Source organism: Neopelma chrysocephalum, unplaced genomic scaffold (assembly GCF_003984885.1).
Source record: "Neopelma chrysocephalum unplaced genomic scaffold, ASM398488v2 Primary Assembly neopelma1_66, whole genome shotgun sequence".
Taxonomy (NCBI): Eukaryota; Metazoa; Chordata; class Aves; order Passeriformes; family Pipridae; genus Neopelma; species Neopelma chrysocephalum.
In genome coordinates this window covers 3,869,612-3,888,471 of record NW_020897725.1, presented here as the reverse complement: position 1 = coordinate 3,888,471, position 18,860 = coordinate 3,869,612, and the positions used below count along the sequence as shown (strand labels likewise).

Here is an 18,860-nt window from a genome sequence, read left to right as displayed (position 1 = left end):
GGGGTTACCAAAACTTGTTGCTACTCTAGATCTGCTTTTGAATGATGTGTCAGCACTTGTTTAAGATAAATATTGAAAGACTTGTAGGAATCATCAGAGAAAATTTTCACAAGTAACTCGGAAATCAAAGTCTTGTTGACTTCTAATGAGACTTTGGTGTGCAAATCACTTGGGGGTTTTTGAAAATCTTGTCCATCTTCTTTCTAGCCAAAATGCTCCAGTAGCAGAATTCTTTCTTTTTTTTTCTTTCTCTTCCTCTCTTTCTTTCTTTCTTTTTCTTTCTTGCTTTCTTTCTTTTTCTTTCTTTCTTTCTCTCTCTTTCTTTCTTTCCTTCTTTCTTTCTTAATTTCTTTCTTTCTTTCTTTCTCTCTCTCTCTCCCTCTTTTTCTTCCTTCCTTCCTTCTTTCCTTTTTTCTTCCTTTCTTCCAGCAAAAATGTAATTGGGATCCTTACTTTTCAGGCACTGGAAGTGAAATACCACATCCCATTAGATATTTTTCCCTTATTTTTGAGGCACAGAAGTTTGTCTGCACATGAATTGTGATAACTGTTTGGCCTGAGATAAAATGGTAGAACTTTTCCAGTTACAAATTCTTACCAACCTAATTTACTACCACAGATAAAATATCATGGATGTTTAATAATAAACAAACCATTATTTTTTGTTTACTCAAATTTTACTTACCCATGTGAATTTCTTGACTGTTATGTCCATTTGTTGGTATATTGCAAGTGGAAATGAAAAGCAAATCAGTGGCAAATCGAAACAATTTGGCAGCATAGACACAATAAATTATCCAGCTACAAAATGATACCAATAGTGCTAAGTAAATAATTCCTCTAGGAAACTTCATTACTTTGTGGATTGTTTGCAGGAAACATCTCATTATCTCAGTTATGTGTATGAATTTCTAAGAAGATTATTTGGTGTGTAATTTCCTTGTCAAATTCCAATATCCAAGGCCTCAAAGGAATTTAGGGCTCTTATCCCTTACCAGAATCTATATCATTCTTTATATCAGTAGAAACGTAAGCATTAAACGTGCTAATCCTGAACATTGTGGTACCTACATTTCACATGCTAATTGGAAATTGTAACAATCAAATTAAGCATGAAGTTGCAATTCCTGTCACCTCTTGTTTGCCATTTAATTGCTGGATACCTACTCTGAGCTCATCATTCATCTTTCTTGGTAATCAGTGAAGAGAGGAGCTGCCAAAGAATCATTTATCCAATATGACAAGTAAATAGGTGGGTCACTCTTCTAAGAGCCCTGTCTTTCTCTACTGCTTGTTGAAGGAGCCTAGATAACAGTGTAGGCTGGTTGTCTGTCTGGGATGGGTGAAATGAATTTGTCTGTGCAGCCACCACACAAACTTCAGAGCCAAGTGAGCTGATGCTCTGCCCAGGGAGTTACTTCTCGTAGCTCAGCACAGGCAGATATGGACTCTCCCTTGCCACTTCTCTCTGTGATTTGCATTTATCTGCGATTACAGTCTGCAATTATGTGTGGAAGTACCCAGCTAGCTTTAATCAAGTTATCTGTAGAAGTTCAAGAATCATCTGAGAATCGTCTCAGAAATCCACACAAGCTTATTTATTTACATCTCTAACCTTAAAGACGAGCTTCTGGGTGGGAAAGAGCTAAGTTCTATGTCTTTTTTTTTATGCTGTTCTACTTTGTGCAGAACAATTACATATTTATATAACTAGACAGCAAAGGGAAGTCTAGGAGTCTGTGATATGGCAGATAAGGCCTTCACCTTAACCACTGAGTTGCTGCTCTGCTGCATATTTCACTTCCTTGCACCCATCAGTCCATACTGGTGTGTTCTGCAAGCAAAGAATCTGAATGATGAATGAAAGTATTTTTCCTTGATATGACATTTAGCCCAAAGCCCCTCTCTTTAAAGTGATGTGATGCCCTTCTGTCTGACTTTTAAAGGTCAACTTTTACCTGGTATTGAATTATTTTCTGCCACTAAGTACATTGGTTCCATCCTTGACTTCCACTGGGTATGCCCCTGCTACAGCACCTGAGAGCATGTCCCATCCCAGGGTGCTGGATGCCCAGCCTGGCTGCTGATGACTGCACATGAGATTGAGGATGGAGAGTGCACCATCTTCCAGGCATGGGCTTCCTTTGGAAGGAAAACTGGTTTTACAGGCAGCCAGGGAGATGTGGAGCACTCCAGCAGGTTCTGTAAACTTCCCCACAGGACATGGTTGATATCACTTAGTTTTGACAAAGGGGAACTGTGGAGAAACCAGAATCCGATTGGGAAAGATACAAAGCGTGGAGGGAGCTCTACAGAAATTGAATGGACTGTGGATATACCTGATGGACTTTTCACCAGACTGACTGTTACTCCCCAGTTTATATTGTGTTATGTGTTTCTACTGTTGTACCCCTGTTTGCTGCTGGTTTTTTATGAAATTTTGATGTACCCCCATATTAGCCCTTCTTCTCCCTCAGACTTTCCCGCCTAAAGTTGTTTACTCCCTTGTTCTCCCCTGCTTTCCCGCTCCTCTGACACTGATTGGCTGAAATTTGCCGCAGTGCAGAGTGAGCTCCCATTGGCCCTTTCCCCTGGATACCCCAGAGTTACACCTACCTCTCCCTTATCTCCCAATCCTGACTCTCCCTGGGCTGTCAATCCCAAGCTCCTCCCCAGTTCTAAATCCTCCCCTCAGACCTACCCTATTTAAGTCCCTGCATCCCCTCAATAAATTGGCATTGCTCCTTCACCCTTCACCTGTGTCCGGACCCTCTTTGCAGTGCCGCGTCCCATTCCCTTTCCCCCTCGGACCGTGGCAGGGAACATTAAACAACATCTTGCTTGGGATGGCAGCAACCACATACGGCATCATCTCCACAGCACGTGGTGTGCTCTGTCACCATTTGTGTACATTTCTATGCAATCATATTTTCAGGAACATGTATGTGATGCAAAATGAGACAGAAAAATATGCAAGTGCTTTGGATAGCCTCCAAATTAAAATGAGAGGAAAGGGGCAAATCAGAGTAAAGCACAATTTGCAACCCATCAGAGAGTTTCTGTGCCGAGCAGGAACTCCCCAAAACCCTGAATGACTGAATAGCTCATGCATTCTGAACACTGGCTAGATATTCTTTGTTTCATACCTGTCATGTTTTCATGCCTGACTTGTTTTCTTCGCTCTGTGGTCAATACGGCCCACTTAATTTCAGTACTTGGACTTCATGCCTGACTTAAGAACTTACTTGTTGCAATCTGCCCATCCTTCATTTATCAAGCCCTTCTGACGAGGCAGCATTACTGGTATTTAGGGTCTCTGGTGGGTATACATCCAGGTACAGTCTTAATAATCACCTAGGGGCCTCTTCAAATGTGGTAACTTGTTCTGATCTCTGTAGTTCACTTTCCAGCTGCTCAGAGAGAGTCATGAAGCCTGATGTGCAGAGTGGTGAGCCGTCTCTGCTGCCTCCCTTGTCACAGCATCAGTCGCAGGGTGGAAGAGGATCCCTGCCTCAGATGGGGCCTGCCCTCACTGCAGCTGTCTCCCTGAGATTGGTCCTGCAGCTGGGAGAATTATACCACGGGCCTTTGATTTGATTTGATTTTTAAAACAGTAGTGGTGTATGCACCATGCTAATTTTTCTGTAGATCTTTCTGTGGGTGCTTGGGAAGACTTGGTCACAACCAGATTGATGAGGATAAAATGGTGACTGTTTTTTTCCTGCACAACCCAGTGGCCGTGGAGGGCCATGCTGGATTGTAACTTTGATGATCCAGAAATTTCTCCTTCAGACAACAATCAGTAAGGGACAATTTCCAGATAAAATCAGACTTTCAGCCAGATTTGGAGAAGGCATCATTGGAAGCATATTGAGAAGTCTGCACAGATGAAAAAACCCACACTTTGCCATCTTTATGGCCCTGCTTATACCCCACTTGGAGCTCCAGCTTCTACACCTAGAGGGTGTATTCCAGAAGCCTCCTCAAACCCCCTTTCTTTCATAGTGTTTCACCTGACTCAGGAGCCCCACATGGCTCTGACAGCTTGAAGCTCTTGTTGGGAATACAGGAGCTGGACAAACAGCATCAGTGCAGCCTTGTAACTCTCTTTGTGCCTAACTGGGAACTGTAAAACAAGGCTGTGTCTTCTCACTGATGTATTTTGAAATTGAGGTCTTCTTTTGTGTGTGAAATAGTTAGACACTGTGTCCATGAGAATAGCAATAGTTATTTTCCAGATGGAGGCTGGACACTGTGCATTAAATGAAGTGGTTGGGCACATGCTGAACTGCAAGAATAAAGCAAGTACCAAGTGGTACAGACAGAATGCCCTTTCTCTGCATTCTGTCTGTTTGTGCTCAGCACAGTGCAAGGGTCCTGGGGAAAACACGACAATAACATGATGTGATAGTACAGGTAAAGGGTACATATTGATTCATTCCTGCACAAACCTATTAAATAAAGTTGCTTGTTCAACAAAGTAAGGGGTTAGAACTGGTTTTGTAGGCTTCATGGTGTGTATTTGCTTTGTTTTGTGGTAACTCTGTGTGTGTGCATATGTGCAGTCTTTTAGGTGGTTTTAGTAGGTATAATTTCCCTTTTCGCTTGGTTAATCAATTCACAGAATGGAAATTTTTGAGGAAACTCACAGTGAATATCTCCCTAAAGGTGGATAGTTTGTTCCACCTATTAATCCTGCATAAGCTCTGCATAACCAGCAAGGGAGTTGTAGCTCCAGAGAGTTTCCAAACCCTTTTGTTCTAATACTTTGATTTTTCTAGTGAAGTCTTTGGTTTCATCTGAGTATGTTTCTTAACTTATTGCATATTTGACTGAGGATCCTAAAGCCAGTAATAGGATGATATAATGTACAGAACTAATTCCCAAATGCTGCTGCACATTTATGAAGAGGGTTGGCTTGAAAGTACCCTGCAGAATCTGCAGAAGAAATGCAAATACAAGTTCCAGGTGATGATCAGAGCAGCCACCAAACCACTTTGAGCCACTGGGGACTGTGTGGTTGAGCACCTTATGTGCATGCTGAAGATACCACTAAAGGCTGTGTCTTTTTTAAGTTCACTCAGTTTGTGCGGTTCCTGGTGCTTCATATTAAACCCCAGTCTCTGGAGACGAAAGCAATAGATATGCGAAGTCTCACAATGCAGTGCAAATGGCTGTACAGAGCCACAGCATGTGGAATGCCATTCATCTGTGACAACCTTTTTCACTTCCTGCAGAGCACCCCACAAGGACTTGTGAGGCCAAGAACTGATTACAAGCAGTCAGTGAGAGACATGCATGATAAGGCATAAAATCAGCAATCTCATATGCATTTTCAGTTTCAGACAGCACCAGCTGAGACTATCAGACTCCTTAGCATTACATTCTTTAAAATCTTTCTGCTTGCTACGGTTTAAGTCTCTAGAGCAGGATGCTGCTGGACAGCCAGTTCACTGTTCACAGTGAAGGGTAAGTGTGCAGTAGATCAAGAGAATTCTTTGAAAGAACCTATAAGCACTAAGGAAGCAGTTACATACACTTTTTCAAAATATTTTAACTGCTTGTTAGTTCAAGGAAGTCATTATGATCCGTTGAATGCAAAAGCGTTTTTTCTATTTTCTTTGAATGCTTGCATAAGCAGGTGGGTGGTGGGGTATATGAAGCATCTTGGGTTGAGATGAATTAACCACTTTGAAAGAAGAAAGAGTGTCTCCTAGGATTTTTCCTGATTTTTGAATCAAACTTCTAAACTTGGGAAATTTTCACATGCTGGTTAGGCACAGGCGTAAAAAGGACATAATTTCTTGGGACAGATTTTTATTCTGAGGTTTCCAGATTGCACTGTAAAATCAAATTCAGAAGGTGTAAAAGGCTTTTAAGATATTTTTTGGAACAAGGCTAGAGTGTGAACTCAAGCCCTTTAGAGAGTTGTCCACCAAGAAGTCTAATTTTTGAAGGAAGAGGCAAGGAACTGAAATTCCTGCATAAATCATCTGTACATGGAATCAATGTGTCTTCATTTTGTTTAACTTAGTAAAGTTGCTGAGAGATTTGCTTTGGTAGGGAAGCTGGGGTTGTGTGTGACTTGTGAAGAGACTCTTGGCTAATATGACAATTTGAGGGCGTTGAATAGCTTAGTGAAACACATTTTGGACAACTACATTTTCAACCCATCCTGTGTGAACCAACTGTGTTCCACAGAGCAGCTGTGATAACCTCTGACTAATTGGCTTTTCAGAAGGTTACCTGCTGAGAGCATCTGCCATGACATCCATTCTCCCAGAAATGTTTCATCTCAGAATTGCCTGATGGAGGCTGTAGAGCCCAGCATCATAGGCAGGAAGTGAGTTATCTCTTGAGTCAGAATACAGAGGAAAGGATTTGCCTGACCTTGTTGAATGTTCATCATCTGTCTTTAAGCTCTGAGCATCCTGCCTAAGTCTTTTGAAGGCCACCCTGAAGCCTTCCCTGAGATGTGCCATTGATCCAGACAGTGAATCTGTGAGCGAGCCAGGATTCCACATACCCACGTCCTCAATGACTTATTGTGGCTTTCCCACAGAGCCAGGCAGTGCCAGGCCCAGGCAGGCTGTGCACAAGCTGAATGCCAGCTGCCACCTCAAAGCCCTTGTGTGGACCTGGGACCGCTCAGAGTGAGCAAGGTAGCAATACATAAATAACACCGAGGAGTTTATTGCATGTAAAGTCATTCTCTCTCCCCTAGATCTCATACAGGAATATTTATTCAGGAGCATATTTGTGGTGATGGTATCAACAGATATTAAAACTATATCCAGGAGGATTAAGAGTACCTGCTTGTGGGACCAAGTTGTCCAGAAGAAGAAAAAGAAATCTTGAATTTATCCTTGCAGAAATAGCAATTCATGTGTTGGCTGCTGTTTGTTTTAAAGACTCTATATTTTCAGCTTTTATAATTATTTTGCATGGCCTCGTTAATGAGTATTGAATGCTTGGGATTAGGATTACTGTGTTTGATGCTCTAGGTCTTGTGCTCATAGATCCACCTTTTCTGTCAAGCTACTCCAAAACCAAAATCTTGGTTTCCTGCTTGGCAATCAAATTAAAAAATCAAAGTAAGAAGAGACTTCCTTCCTTTCCCCCTTGGTATTTTTCCACCGTATTGACAACTGCATTTGACAAACAACATTAAATAACCTTCAAGACTGTGTCAGCTACCTGTTCTTAATAATGAGGGGAAAATCAGGCAAGTCAGACCAAGACATGACTGGTTGGGAATCAAAACAAAATTGACGGTCTTATCAAAAACCATCCACAGCTCTGTATTCTCTCTTGGCTGCTGGGTGTTGCATTCAGTCCACTGATTAATGTGTCACCGCTTAACATGGGCTGCTGGGCTGTGACACGTGCAGGGAAGCAGTTTACTGTCTCTGTGCAGCCCTGAGGCCTGACTTGGTGCCGGTACAGGACGGAGCTGCTCCGATGGGAGGAGGCGGCTGGAGGTGGATGGAGCAGGCTTCTCTGTGCTGGCTCCAGCTACATGCCTGCAATAGTTTGAGGTAACCTTGGATCTCTGGCATTGTTGACTCTGGTTATCAGTGACCTTGTTGGGTAATAAGGATGTGCAGCAATAGCTGCATTTACCTTCAGGTTAAAAGAACTGGTGCTATTCTCCACCCAGAACAGTAATGGGAAGGTTTAGTGATAGAGTGAAACCAAACGCTGGTACAGTTTCAGTCTCATCTGACCTGGGGTAAATGGTTCATGGCCTTGCCAAGGCTGCCCCATGGCAGCACTTCCCAGCTGCTGCTAATCACCATGGTGACTGATTGGGATCAGTTCCCCAAGCAGGGATTTTGCTTTTACAGTAACTTCCATAAGTCTCAGAGAGACATCTCATGCTCTCATACCTCAGTGATAATAATTCAATGCACAATAAAGAAAAGGGTAAATCTACAAATGGGCTGCCAGGCATTTTCTTTTATCAGTGTACAAAATTCTTCAAAGGTAGCAGTATCTGTTGGGGGCCCCACAGCGGGACACAGACACAACCTGGAGTATTGTGTCCAGCTCTGGAGTCCCCAGTACAAGAAAGACCTGGACCTGTTGGAATGAGTCCAGAGGAGGGCCATTAAGTTGATCACAGGGCTGAAACACCTCTCCTGTGAAGACAAGCTGAGTTGGGCTGTTCAGCCTGGAAAAGAGAAGGCTCTAGGGAGACCTTATAACACCTTCCAGTACCTCAAAGGGGGCCTATGGTGATGCTGGAAAGGGACTTTTCACGGGGTCATGTAGTGACAGGACAAAGGGGAATGGCCTTAAGCTGTAAAGGGCAGGTTTAAGTCACATATTAGGAAGAAGTTCTATACTATAAGGGTGGTGAGACACTGGAACAGATTGCCCAAAGTTGTGGCTCCCCCATCCCTGGAAGTGTTCAAGGCCAGGCTGGATGGCACTCTGAGTAACCTGGTCTAGTGGAATATTCGAATTCCCTGCCCACAGAAGGGGGTTTGGAACTAGACGATCTTTAAGGTCCCTTCCAACCCCAACCCCTCGATGATTCTGTGAACTCTAATTAGGAAATAGCAAGATGCAGCAAGTCTGCAGTAATGTACAGCATATTATAATGTCTTAAGTGACAGGAGACACATGAAATGAGATACCTGTGGCCTTTCTAACACAGGAAAAATACTACTAAATGTAGCTGTGAATGCAGTTTTTCACAGACTCCAAGGAATAGTTGGTAGATGGATGTTTGGAAGTAGGCATTTTTCATTATAATCCCATGTTTGAAATGTGCTGACTTTAGAAATATAGTATAAAATTAGTTTCAGGAGAATAAACCTAGCAAAGATAATAGACACTTGTTTTCTTTATCAGAATCCCTCAATTATGAAAATGTGACAAATAGGTAATACCTCTAGGTTGACTTGAATTAACATATGTTTAAAATGAATGTAAAATATGTCCCTTTCTCAGTTAGACAAAAATCACACAGTACAGGTACTCAAACACTAAAATACATCTCTGGCTTTGAAATTATTGTTGTCTTTCTACAGCAGCTTCTTGAAAATGTCATGTGAGATTAGATCTGTACTCCGTTGTGTTGGTAAGCGTACAAACCCCCTGCAAAGGGCGGTCTTTGTTCCAAGAGCTCAGGCAAGGTTTTCAAAGACAACTGCTCATTTGTGATACCTTTTATAAAGATCTTACTTTCAGAAAGAGCTGGATATGTACTGTTAGAAGATTGGAGTCCTTAGAGGAGTGTCCAGCTGGGCACCCAAAATTATATAGGTAATGAGGAAGAATAAGTGCTTCTAAAATGCTGTCCTCAAAAGACAAAGTGAAAGGAGTAGAAACAGGATAGATGACCACTAAATCCTCAGTTTGCTTGCTCTAAATAAAGAGCCTGACAGAATTGCCACTATTCCCTTGCTCAGTGTTGCCAGTTGTATCCAGACACCTCTGCTATGTGTCCTGCACGGCTCAAAGTGGTTGTGCTCCCTCTGCAGTGTGGACAGAGCTCAGGTTGGGATCGTCCCATTTCTCCTCATTCATGAGTTTCTATCTGAAGGGCCAGCTGACTCATTTCAAACTTAAGTACAAGTACAAGCTGATGGCTGAGACAATGTGGATGATTGGAGAATTTCAGCGTGAGTGCAATCCTGAGGCCTGACCTGATATAATGAGCCAGTTCACCCATTTTATTTTAGTCTTGCAACTCTGTGGCTAGGCAAGGTATTTTCCATTGCTTGGGAGAGCTTTTCAAATTTTCCCTTCTTTGCAGCAGATGAGCTCAAAAAAAGTCCTGTTTCTCCTTTGTGAGACGGGTCTCTGTTGATGCTACATAGATAGGAGACATCCTGTAGTTCACCTGGAATCAAACAAATTTGAGCTGAGGTACCAGTTTGCTTCTCTCCAAGTTTAAAACCTCCCCACAGATTTTCCCTTTACCTTCAAACCTGCTTAATGTCACCATTACTTTCTTTTCTGTCCTGAAGGACACAGTCAGTTATCTGTCTAGAGCAGCTGAAGGCTCAAAACCTTCGCTTTATTCCACGGAATTAAATCATTGCTTGGTCCCAAATGTGAGTTTTTCTCAGATACCTACTGACATGGGTATCTCATGTAGAAGGTGGCAGTAGGTGATGGTGGGAACATTGCCCTAGAGAACCTGGAGAATAAAAGCAAGGCAGCTATAAAAACAGAAATGAAGAATAGCACTGTAATCAGGTAAATATGCCTACATAAGGAGGGAAATAACTGAGCAGACTGGTTGTTATTGCTCCTCTATTTCATAGGGCATATTTACACTGAGGGGTCAAGTGTTCATGGCAGGGTGTGGGTGGGTTTTTTTGGTCTTATGCAACACCTACTGATTTATCATCCCATCCTTTGCCTCCTTGATCAGACCTTCATGTCCACTGCTACAAGAGTTTGGGGTTGGGAGAGGCAAATATGGGCAAAGTGACAGCTTGGCAGAGCCAGTCAGCCCACACTACACAGAGAAGAGCCCACCAGGCATGACTTTGAAGGAGTGAGAAGCAGAAATCCACTGCCAGCCTGAGTTTCAGCTGACGTGAATGCTGCCTTGGCAGCATCAGTATCCCATTAGCTTCACAATTTGGAATCTGTCCCAAAAACCAGCTCTTCCCACAGATACAGACATATACTTTCATGAAAGAAGCAAGATATCAGCTGGAAAGGGTGCAAAAACCCACCCTGGTGAGTCCCATCCCAGCACTGCCCTGGTCAGAGATGGGGCCCATGAAACTGGCAATGGGCGAGGGCTGTGTAAGAAACAAAGCTGCATCCCAGAACATTTTACTGGTGGACTTGGCAGTGCTGGGTTAAGGGTTGGACTCGATAATTGTGAAGGTCTTTTCCAACATAAATGATTCCATGATTCTATGAAATAACACAGTGAACTTGTCTCTGCATGGCTCCTTGGCCCCAGAGGCCTGAGCCTGTGATGGGTTTACATGCATTTACGTGCTACGGAGTGAATAAACAACTGAATGTGCTTCAGCCTGAGCAGTCCTGCATGGGCACTTGTCTCCTGTTCAGAGAGGCAGAACGGGGAGCACAAATCCCCATCAGAAAAAATGTACAATCATAAAAATATTTAGGTTGGGAGAGGCTTCAGGAGATGGTTTCAGTCAACTGTCCTCAGAGCAGGGCCACGTTAGGTTGTGTGGGGCCTCATCTGGTTGAGTTGCAAATATCTCCATAGGTGGAGGTCCCACAGCCTGGTCAGGTAACTCGTTCCAAAATTTAACCACTCTTACTAGGAAGATTTTTTCCTTGCATCTGACTGGAATCTCTCTTGTTGCATCTTATGTCCCTTGTCCTTTTGCTGTACTCCTCAAAGAAAAGTTTGGGTGAAGAGGAGGAGAAATTACAAGTAACCTCCACATTCTCTTCCTTTATGGTGTGATCATGTTACACCTTTGCAAGGGCTTTCAGCATGGAATAGCAGCCACCAACATTGAATGTACTGAACTGCTTTTAGCAGAGAACAAAGAAACTCTCTGCAACCCCCCTCATTATCTTATGGGTTCTGAAGGGAGGAAGGATATGAGGGAGTTGTTTTCACGTCTTGTACACACCAATGGCCAATTCTCACCATCCTGGCCAGCAGAAATGGTCAGGGAATATTAAATCCTACTTGGGCATTTGACAGAGCCTTTCTAGCATTTGGCTATCAAGCCTTCAGTAGTTAATGCAAATCCAACCAAACAGAAGAGCCTGCTCTCTGGGACTTGGACTACAGGAAGAGTAAGCAGTGCTTTCACATGAGGCAATAAAATTCAAGTAGGATTTGTTAAATCATGCAAATGATTGCTGGTCTGCACTTTATATTTATCTAAAAAATTGATTAAGCACTGAGTTTTTTGGTTGGTGAGTAAAGTTGATTAAAAAAAAGTACTAGGGTCACAGTATATATTCTAGGAGTACATTTACTGAGCTCAAACCTGACTTTTTTAATTTTAGGTGAAATACATGATAATGTTCTATACTCACTGTCTGGTTTTGAATTCCTCTTTTGTTTCTTACAGCCCCAGCAGAGAGCTCTCCATAAACATTTCCAGCCTCTAAAGCTGCTGTCCTGCCACTTGATATGAAAGTGAACTTTCCTTCATGAAAAAACCACAATAAATGGCGCTGCCAGAAAATGACCGTGGAGGATTGAAGACAAACTTGAAGTAAAATCAGCAGACTCAGATGATGCATTCTGGGAAGACCTGGTTTGCTGTGGAGTAAAAACGTGGTGCAAAATATCCAGTGCTAATTTGTTGAAAATGGTCATTTACAGACCTTTAGCTGGAAAATTTCTTCCAGTTTTCATCACTGTGCATAACTTTTGAGTTCCCTTTAGGGGACTGTCTATGCCCTTCACTAGAAGTCCTGTTTTAGCATGGCAACTACTGGATTCTTTTATTATGTATGCAGATGGCATGATGTTTTAGGAAAAACAGCAATTCTCCAATCTCAGTGGATATGTTCACAATATTACACCCTGATAGGAATGTAAACGTCTTGTATGTGTTAGTTTTGCAGTCTAATGGTATTCTGTTAAACAATATCAGCACTTCATATGTGCTTTCCTCACAGAACTAGCACAGTCCATATATATATAAAATGGTCTTTTTTTAAAATACTGAGGATATGTTTCAGTATTTGTGCTGAGACTGCATCCAAACTGAAGCCCACTACTATCATCCCTTCACCAATTCACATTAGATTGTGTAGATAGATTTGCACGTGGCAGAGATGTGACTTCTTTTATCAAGACTTAGAGAACAGCTGTCACAGAGGTAGCCAAGAACAGGGTAGGTTGAATGAGCTGTAGGACGCTGTGTCTGCTCTCCCTCTCATCCACCAAATATCAAAGGTTCTCATTTCTAGTGTGCCAATGTGTTTTCTTACTCAGAGAGGGAGAGGCAAGGGAGAGAGCCTTTCTCAGAAGTGTGTGTGACCCTGGGTTTGGTCTAGAGTAAAACTAGAATAAACTGGAAGAATTCAGGTTCTTTATGCTGGCTACCATTTATGTTTTGGGCAGGGCTGGGGAATCATAGTCCAAACCAAACTCTCTGAAAAAGGTAAAGTGTAAGATTATACTTCTGAGGAGCAAGACACTCCCTTTGGAGAGGGCAGACTTCTTCATTAACTTTTTCCACTTTCTATCCAAAACAGTATTTTGGTAGGAACTGGGAATAAGCAAATGGTTCCAATAAGCCTTTCAATATACTGTAGCAGGCTCAAGACTGTTGCATTCAATCTGAACATTGTTTTTTGTTCAGTCTCTGAATGGCTGGCCTCATCACTGGTTGTATCACAGCTGGCTGTGGTACTGTTTCTTCAATGGGGACTCAGTTGAATTAATGTCTGTCCCTCACATCAGGACCTTCTTGACACACTCTTTATAATGAACTGATGTCATCAACATACTGAGGGGCTTACCTATTTGTTCCTTCTTTCTTTGAAATCAAAAGTAGCTTTATTTAAAGACTGTCACTCTCTCCAGCCTGATAGACAGGTACTATACAGTTGCTGTTAGCATTTATTCCAAATTGGGTGAGACACAATACTGGTGTGAAGATGCAGTGATGGAGAGAGTGTCCAGCTAGAGTGAATCAAAGGCAACTTTCTAGAGGAAGCTCCTGTGTTAAAATTCTTAAAAACTGTTGTGCAGTTCATTGCTAGAGAATGGAAGGTCAACCACTGAGGGTGCCTGTACAACAAACAGATAATTATCTTCAGGGTTTAATTTTTTTCAGATGGTTATGGGCTTAGGTTTCAGCTCTCCACCCATCTCAGATTCAGCATGTTGGATACTGCTACAGTATTCAGTCCAAAAGAAAATTATTTTTACTGATGACCAGGATTTTCAGAAAGAGAATGTAGAAGTTTACTGCTTTGTAATTCTTGGGAGCTCCATTTAAGAACCCATGGAAAGACCCAAACCATTAGAAATCACTAATGACTTCTGAAAATCCTGGTCCCTAATTTTAAATTAATTGGTGTAAAAAGTCTCCTTAAGACATGAGAATCTTTGCCAACAGCGACACTTGCACTTTTTAGAACTTTTCATAGGGTTGCAGGTTGGAATCTGATACCAATAGAGCCAGTCATGCACATGGCACAGGTCCACTGTAAGCTTCAGCAAATTTTACAGCTCTTTCTGCTACAGGTTTTAAAAATGCACTCTGGCAACTGACATCAATTTCATGTTGGTACAGCAATTAAAAAATAAAACATTTTGATTGATACGTTGTATTAAAAGGAGAATGCTTTACTTCCACAGTAGGAATTCTCTTATTTTACTACCCAGTGAAAAAATCCAGAATAATTAGAATGATAAAAGAAGAGTTTATCAGAGAGTGTTATCTTAAAAGGGCATATGAGAAGAAGTTGCGTTAGGCAGAGAGCCACTAGAAGCTTTTTTTGTATCAATGTTAGTTTTGAACATCTTCCAATATATGGGCATGAATTTAGATGTGTGCACTTCTCCTGTTAAAACAGTTTGTTTTAAAAGCTTCCCAGGATTTTAGCTATGGTGACCTAGAAAAGCAGTGTTATAGGCCCTGAAAAATGTGAAAATGAGTACCAGACTCGGTGAGAAGTCTGCTGTAGGTGCCTATCGGACAAATCTTTTTTGAAGCTGGTGTAGGTCTCCATCCTGCAGCCAGCCTATGCATGTGGATAACTGCAAGAATAGTTCCCCCCAGCCCCGTGACACTTCTCATGTGTGTAACTGTCTGCCAGAGCCATAAGGAAATAACTGTACTTTTTGGCTTGTATTTAACTATTCATTGTGTTTGGATTTTTTTAATCACTGTTATTCTCCCAAAGTAGGCCATGCTTCCTCAGGGATATTTATGGAATTGTTCTACATCTCCTGAACAACTATCTGGATCCTAGCATATTCTTCTGAAAACTTTTTAACATAAATAAACACGTGGGAGAGATTTTTGTTGTTATGAATGGGGGCAGGTACTGTGTTCTCGGAAAGGCTGTTGAGTGCAGACAATCAAGTCTATTGCATTTTTTATGCTGAACACCTTATTAATAGCAGACATATCCGCTTTTGCCTGGGTCATAGGAACAGTTCAGGGGAAAGAATGCTTTATCTCCAGTCAATAAATCATTTATGTCGAGAGTGCCAAAGACCAAGTCAACATGAAAGGGAGCAAATAAGTTATTCCGGCAAAGGAAGTCAATTTAAATATGTTCAGAGCCATTAGTTCAGTGCGAAAGAGTGGGAGACTAATGCTATTTTCATCAAGCAGCCATTATCAGCCCTGTGGAGATAGATAAATTTGCAAAGGCCAGTGCTGCTGTTACATTGATCACTAGTTATTATCTCTGAGACAAGGCAGTGCTGCCATCAGAACACTGTTCCCCTGTGCAGACCTGCAGCCTCCTCCTCTCCGTGGCGCCACGCTCGCCTGGTTTTTTTTGTGTCCAGAAAGGTTGCAGCATCAGACCCCACTACGAATCCCTGACAGAAGCGCAGCCTTTCCAAGTGCTTCGAACCATGAGAAGTCCTCCACCAGAAACCTGAAGGAATTGCTCACTCCAGAAAGCATGCTGCAGCTGAAGGCATCCTTTGCACTGTTTTGTTCCTTGGTTTTTTTCATCTGTGTGGCTTTCTGTGCCTGAACACCCACTGTTTATTCTGTTAAGGGAAATGCAGGCTTCAAGGAGGGGAGTTTGAAAAAGCTCCACAAGCTCTTTGATTTTGCTTGCCCAGATGCATGGTAATGCTCTACCAGTGAGTTCATCCCTCCCTGTCTGTTCTTTAAGGGTAAGCGTTGTCACTCGGCAACAGATGTAACGTTATTGAGGAAGTGAAACCATTAAAAATTATACAATTCTGGTTTGGTTTTGCCCTTAACTTTCAGAAGACCCCAGGCCAGGCCCCAGTGGACTCACATTGGTGCTACTCCATCAGTGTCTCCACAAATGTGTCTATCAGTGCCAGCCATGGATCCAGGACTGGGGTGGGGTTTTTTGTCATTGCCAAAATGAACCTCCTTCCAGCAGCCACAGAGCCACAAAATCTGTGTTATTCAAAGTAAAGCAAAGTAAAACCCTGAATCTTTCACATCGGTCCCCTTTAACTGTTGCCATCTCTGCCACCAGAGTCTCCTTGAACAGTCCCGCTGCAGGACTGTGCTGCAATTGACCCTGGTATATATAGGCTGTGGTCAATAAGATTTTAATTTAAAAAGAGAAGGTCCGTTGCTATAATTAAAATTGATGGGTTAGGGGAAATTATTACCAGCATTACCTGCAACCTCCTATAGTAAAATTCAGGAGAGTAATCTGGAGTGCATAAAAAGCCACTAACATAATGTATGGGTGATTAGGCAGGCTCATGAGGATAAATCAGCAAGGAAGAAAAGTAGATGTTTAATGAAGGAAGCCAAAAAAAGTATGGGAAGTCAGTGGCAAATAGGTTAGGGTTGGTTAGGCCAAAGGCTTTACATATATACTAATAAATACCATCATAGCAAAGCTAAGTCTGATGTTAGACAGGCCCAGCACAGTGATTGTTCACAGTACATTGAAAACCCAACAAATAGTCTTGTTTTGTATTTGAAAGCAGTAGAAGGAAGGAGTCAAATTACCCATTAAAATGTAATTCCTCCTACTCCATCAGTAATTATGGGTAATATTAAGCAGCAACTATCCAAACATAATTTTAAATTTGTAGAATCATTAGCTGAATCCAAAAGTGAAGGAAAACTTGGCTAAGACTCTTCAGAACCAGAAAGCATAAAAAAACCTTCAAATGACACCAAAACCACAATAATTTAAAAGAATGAGAGGTTTGATCCAGAAAACTATAGGCTCATTAACTTCCTATCAGTCTTAGGCAAAATCATGGAAAAGTTGATATAGCATAATCATTAAAGCAATTAAAACTTGATAAAACCCCCTCCAAATTGAGAAGCCTGGGAAGTATATCTGGAATGATACAATGGCTGCAAAGGTGCAGTAAGTAATCTGTTCAACATCAGCCCCAGAGATGTTCTTGCCAGCTGGGATATAGGACCTGGCAATAGTGATGCTATTTCAGTTCATTTGGTTACTGTCAGTCTTTCAAAAAGGGTATTGACAACTTGGAAAGATTATTTTCAATAGCTCCCAGTGTCATTCAAGGGCAGGAAAACAGGTCTTATTATAGTGTCAGACTAATGAAGCTCAAGCTATTAATTTATCAGAGGCAATTTGAAGAGGTGACTTGATCTCTGTCTGTAATCACAATCTTCTACCTGGGCAGGGAAGTGCTGTCTGAGGGCAGGTACCTCTTCTGTTTGGAAGAAAAGGGAATGATGTGCTCTACTGGTTGGAAACTGATTTCAGGCTAGAAATTAAGTGCAAATACTCAACAGGGAGGATAATTACTCATGGAGACAACTTACTTAGTTATCTGGCATGTTCTCCATCACATAAAGTCTTTAAATGTATGCAAAGTATTTTTCTAAGTCAATAAGCTCTACCTCAAACTGAAATCCAGGCTCAGTGCGGCAATTACTGGATGAAGTCATTAGGCATGTGTTATGCAAGGATTAGACTAGATCATCAGATGTAATTTATGAATTAAAAATACCTTGAAGTTTCCAATATTACAAGAAGGCAGGGCAACCTATATCAGGTTTTTGGGGTTTTTTTCACAAAATGGTCTTAATTTAAACAGCTTTTATGAAAAGCTGCCCTTGCTAACATTTGGTACGAGCATGAGTAGGTCTGCTCACAGTTTTAAGGTTCTGCTGCACATAATTAAAGGAAAAGAACTGGACAAGAAAGGACAACAGAATCCTTGGACACACTGAGAAAGTCTGTTGCCTTTCATTAATAGCAGCCTGGGATAAAATGCTGCATGCAAATGATGAGGCCATGTGGATGTGTACTCTGAGCAAGCAATAACACCTGTGGGTTTGCCTCTTAAGGAGGTAGGATCTTGCTGGCAAGAAACAGATTTTCCTGCCTTCAACGACTGGCAGAGAAGCTGCAGTGCTGATTGAGAGGGTGATTGTATCTCTGTGCAGCTGAGCATGGTACACAAGTTCCTTGCTTCAAACACAGCAAACTGTTCTGCTCTCATGACGAGCCCCATTGGAGCTGGTTAATAAAGCCCTGGAAGTGAAATGACATCAGTGGGATTACCAAGAATAATGACAGCTGCTCCCAGCAGTGGGTTTTTGCAAGATTGGGCCCTATTACCATCAGCTGGTTTGAATGTTGTACTTTAGAAATAAGCACTGGACTACTCAGTGTCTGATTCCGGTTTCACAAAACCGCTGTCAATAGGTGCAAGTGTGAAACTCTGGAGCATCTTCCAAGTTCTTCACCAATCAGTGGGGAACAGCACGAACAGGGATGTGCAGTATGAAGAGTAAACAGTTCACACAAACAAGAGAAACTATAAAAGCAATACTTACTGCAGATTGGTATTGAATCAACATCAAGAAGCTAAAACAAGAATGAGCTAGCTACGGCCATAGCTAAGCAGGTAAAGATCTTTGGGGATTCTTGCTCTAATCCAGTGTGAAATCCTAAGAAAATGAGTTTGGGCTAGATTTATTGTTTAAAGAACATCAGTACATGCTTGCTGCCTGTCAAATAAATTCTGAAGAGTCACTGGCTTCGGTGTGTGATGGCTTATGAGTGTCCTCACGCTGCTGAGACACTGTGCAGCTCTGGAGGGGAGCATTCCATAACCCACATGGCTGGGATCCGGCTGGGCAGGGAGGAAGCTGAACTTGCACATGAGTGGAATTGCCAGCATTATTATAACACGAGCAGGCTTAGTCTGAGAATGAGATGGAAATCTCCTTTCTGATACTAATTCCAAATATATCTAAATA

The 18,860-nt window shown here is 41.9% G+C and overlaps 1 protein-coding gene across 1 annotated transcript in view; it reads left to right on the top strand.

Moving 5' to 3' along the window:
* The window catches only part of SAMD12 (sterile alpha motif domain containing 12), a 165,071-nt gene extending 152,066 nt beyond the window's left edge, over positions 1-13,005 (top strand). The window contains exon 5 of the mRNA XM_027684348.1: positions 12,039-13,005. Within this exon, the coding sequence (XP_027540149.1) occupies positions 12,039-12,061 (23 nt within the window). The 3' untranslated portion in view covers positions 12,062-13,005. The remainder of the gene's footprint in view (positions 1-12,038) is intronic.
* Positions 13,006-18,860: the final 5,855 nt, after the last annotated feature.